The sequence below is a fragment of the Salvelinus sp. IW2-2015 genome, linkage group LG19 (genome assembly GCF_002910315.2).
Source record: "Salvelinus sp. IW2-2015 linkage group LG19, ASM291031v2, whole genome shotgun sequence".
Classification (NCBI taxonomy): Eukaryota; Metazoa; Chordata; class Actinopteri; order Salmoniformes; family Salmonidae; genus Salvelinus; species Salvelinus sp. IW2-2015.
Genome location: NC_036859.1, coordinates 21,567,835 through 21,571,949, shown reverse-complemented (window position 1 = coordinate 21,571,949; position 4,115 = coordinate 21,567,835). Strand labels below are relative to the sequence as shown.

Below are 4,115 nucleotides of genomic sequence, written 5' to 3'. Positions count from 1 at the left end.
TCTTTCTTCTCCTACCATCTGTCTTCTTTCAATTCTCCACTCTCTCCCGCTTTCCCGTCTCATATCTCTCTCTCTTGACTTGCATGATCTCCGTCGCCCCCTCCCTCTCTCTCTCTGTCTGTCTTTCATATCTCCTCTCTCCACCTCCCTCTCTCTCTCTATGTCTTCTTTTCATTCTCTCCTCTCTCCCCTCCCTCTCTCTCTCTCTGTCTTCTTTCCATCCTCCCTCCTCCCCTACCCTCTGCTGCTCTCTGTCTTCTTTCATCTCCCCTGCTTTCTCCTCGTTCTCTTTCAATATCTCCTCCTCTCCCCTGCCCTCTCTCTCTCTGTCTTCTTTCATCTTCCTCTCTTCCCCTCCCTCTCTCTCTCTCTGTCTTCTTTTCATCTCTCCTCTCTCCCCCTCCCTCTCTCTCTCTGTCTCTCTCTTCTCATCTCCTCTCTCTCCTCTCTCCCCTCCCTCTCTCTCTATGTCTTCTTTCATCTCTCCTCTCTCCCCTCCCTCTCTCTCTCTCTGTCTTCTTTCATCTCTCCCTCTCCCCTCCCCTCCTCCTTCTGTCTTCTTTCATCTCTCCTCTCTCCCCTCCCTCTCTCTCTCTGTCTTCTTTCATCTCTCCTCTCTCCCCTCCCTCTCTCTCTCTGTCTTCTTTTCATCTCTCCTCTCTCCCCTCCCTCTCTCTCTGTCTTCTTTCATCTCTCCTCTCTCCCCTCCCTCTCTCTCTCTGTCTCTTTCATATCTCCTCTCTCCCTCCCTCTCTCTCTCTGTCTTCTTTCATATCTCCTCTCTCCCCTCCCTCTCTCTCTCTCTGTCTTCTTCATATCTCCTCCTCTCCCTCCTCTCTCTCTCTCTGTCTTCTTTCATCTCTCCTCTCTCCCCTCCCTCCTCTCTCTCTGTCTTCTTTCATCTCTCCTCTCTCCCCTCCCTCTCTCTCTCTCTGTCTTCTTTCATCTCTCCTCTCTCCCCTCCCTCTCTCTCGCTGTCTTCTTTCATATCTCCTCTCTCCCCTCCCTCTCTCTCTCTGTCTTCTTCATCTCTCCTCTCTTCCCTCCCTCTCTCTCTCCTCTTCTTTTCATCTCTCCTCTCTCCCCTCCCTCTCTCCTCTCTGTCTTCTTTCATCTCTCCTCTCTCCCCTCCCTCTCCTCTCTCTTGTCTTCTTTCATACTCCTCTCTCCCCCTCCCTCTCTCTCTATGTCTTCTTTCATCTCTCCTCTCCCCTCCCTCTCTCTCTCTCTGTCTTCTTCATCTCTCCTCTCTCCCCTCCCTCTCTCTCTCTGCTGTCTTCTTTCATCTCTCCTCTCTCCCTCCTCCCGCTCATCTCTCTGTCTTCTTTCATCTCTTCCTCTCTTCCCCTCCCTCTCTCTCTTGTCTCTTTCATCTCTCTCTCTCCCCTCCCTCTCTCTTCTTTCTTCTTTCATCGCTCCTCTCTCCCCTCTCTCTCTCTCTGTCTCTTTCATCTCTTCCTCTCTCCCCTCCTCTCTCGTCTCTCTCTCTCTCTGTCTTCTTTCATCTCTCCTTCTCCCCCCTCTCTCTCTCTGTCTTTCTTTCATCTCTCCTCTCTCCCCTCATCTCTCTCTCTCTGTCTTCTGTTCCATCTCTCCTCTCTCCCCTCCCTCGCTCTCCTCTGGGGCTGCTACAGTTACACATGTACTGCTGCAGGTGACGGGGATTATTCATTCAGATAGCTAGCGGAGGAGGGCATGCAGGCCATAAGTCAACAAGCTTTGGTTTCCATGAGGAGTGAAGGAGTGAGGATCCTAGCTCTTGCCTTGGGTGGGTTAATAGGTGGTGGGTGAGTAAGGAGCGCTCGGTTACGGGATCAAGGTGAAATATGATTTCAAATGGCAGCCTCCCAGCTGAAGGGTTAATGGTTTGATTTATCCCACTGTAAACCTGGAGCTGCATCTCAAATGGCACCCTATTCCCTATATAGTGCACTAACCAGAGCCCTAATGGGCCTTAGTCAAAAGTAGGGCATTGGTAAAAAGTACATTAGTGCACTATATAGTAAATAGGGTGCCATTTTGGACGCAGCACAGGGTGACTATTGAAGTGAACCGCTATCTCTCTGCATTCTCTAGCTGAAGCCTCCACAGTCAGTAAGAATGGCATTGATACTGTAAGTCTACCTCCAGATCTCTCTTATCTACTCCCATACTTACCATGGACAAGCTCTGTCAAAGACCAGAAGATGAATGAACATCTGTCAGAGCTTTCTGCAGTTGATTTGTTTTCCTGGCTAACCAAGTCCTTCAAAAGTCCTCCTTCCTGTCTATCCAAAAGCCCAGGTATCACTGCAGTATTAGGGGGAATACCAGGGGCTGGAGAGGGGCTCTTGTCTCTCCAAAAGCCCAGGTATCACTGCAGTATTAGGAGGAATACCAGGGGCTGGAGAGGGGCTCTTGTCTCTCCAAAAGCTTATCCAGAGCTGACGACTAAAGAGTACTAGTGTAACCTCTTAGAGAAAATGGTTTCAAAAGGGGTTCTTCCGCTGTCCCCATAGGATAACCTTTTTGGGTTCCATGTAGAACCCTCTGCGGAAAGGGGTTCTTCAAAGGGTTCTCCTACGGGGACAACCAAAGAACCATTATACAGCACCTTTTTTCTAAGAGTGTACCCTCAGTAGAGACATGGAAGAAGTGTCGTCTACGTGACCCCTTCCTGCCATTACAAATGATGCAGATGTGAAAACCTAGTTGAGTGAGTGATTCAGTTCTATCCCTACAGCGTGTAATGGCCCCAGAGGTGCAGGTATCCCTCTGATGCCATGGCTGTGGTGGTGAACTGTGGATTAGAGAGGAGCGGACAGGGAGTGAGGGGATGTCCCTAGTGTTGTAATCTAGGGGTCCAGGAGTACAGCTGTACCCCCTCGGTGTGGTGTAACATGGCAGGGGTCTGACCTGAGGTGCATGTGGGTGAGGCGCTCCATCTCCTGCTCCATGTGGTCCTGCAGCTCTCCTGGACGTCAGCAGCACTGACCAGTAGGACAGATGGGCGTCTGCTGTCATACAGAGGACACCTTCTTTAACCTGGAGGGAGGGAGGAGGAGAGAGAGAGAGAGAGCGAGAGAGAGAGCGAGAGAGAGAGAGCGCGAGAGAGAGGAGAAGAGAGAGAGATGGGGAAAGACAGACATAGAGAGGAGGAAGGAAAGATGGAGAGAAAGAGAGACATCAAGGGAAGCTAGGATGAGATCTGTCCAGGGCCGTGTCCCTCAGGCATGCGGGAGAGAGGGATGGATGGGGCAGCAGGATTAAGTGCCTCAGATTCACTTTCTTGGACTGAGAATCGCTGGCCTAACGCATGTCTCCAGTTACCTCATTAACACTAACAGAGTGAGCGATGATTGAACCAGCCACACTCCATGGATCACATTCTGCTCTACGTCATTTCAACCATATTACAGCAAAGGCATACTGTACTCATGCACACATGTTTAAAACCAGAGAAGTCTAATAAGGGGCTTGAAGGACATACAGTAGACTATATGATGTAATGAGCCAGTTCATTGTCTTTGTGTGACAGTGTGTGTGTGTGTGTGTGTGTGTGTGTGTGTGTGTGTGTGTGTGTGTGTGTGTGTGTGTGTGTGTGTGTGTGTGTTTGTGTGTGTGTGTTGTGTGTGTGTGTGTGTGTGTGGGTGTGTGGTGTGTGTGTTTGGTGTGTGTGTGTTACGAGTTGGGTGTGTGTGTGATAACAGGAGTGTATTATGAGTTCCGAGTGTGTGTGTGTCTAATCTAGGTATAGAGGAGACGTCTGGGCTAAAAGCGTCAATGCTTGTTCCTAGTAAAAATATCTCCTCAGTCTCCTCGGTCTCTGGATGAAGTGGACTTCCTCCTCGCTCTCTGCTGCTGTCTTTCTGATTCCCAAATGGTACCCTATTCCTTATATAGTGCAATACCCTGGACCCAGGACCCTGGTCAGAAGTAGTCCACTATATAAGAAATAGGGTGCCATTTGGGACACACATTCTGTCTTTGCTGTTTTGGATCCCGTGTCGGCCAATCAGACGGGTCTATTCTTAGACCAGGAACAATGGGCCTACCCTGACACAGGATATCCTGTTGGGGCGAGGTGTCAGGGCGACAACAGTGTAGGTATAGGCAGGCAGGAGGGTGGGTGGCGG

At 50.1% G+C, this 4,115-nt stretch overlaps 1 protein-coding gene across 5 annotated transcripts in view; it reads right to left on the bottom strand.

The window, feature by feature from the left end:
* LOC111979165 (E3 ubiquitin-protein ligase RNF220) overlaps nt 1-2,987 on the bottom strand; it is a 53,648-nt gene extending 50,661 nt beyond the window's left edge. For all 5 annotated transcript variants that reach the window (XM_024009506.2, XM_024009507.2, XM_024009508.2 and 2 more), the window contains exon 1: nt 2,896-2,987. In XM_024009506.2, the coding sequence (XP_023865274.1) occupies nt 2,896-2,936 (41 nt within the window). In that variant the 5' untranslated portion in view covers nt 2,937-2,987. The remainder of the gene's footprint in view (nt 1-2,895) is intronic.
* Nucleotides 2,988-4,115: the final 1,128 nt, after the last annotated feature.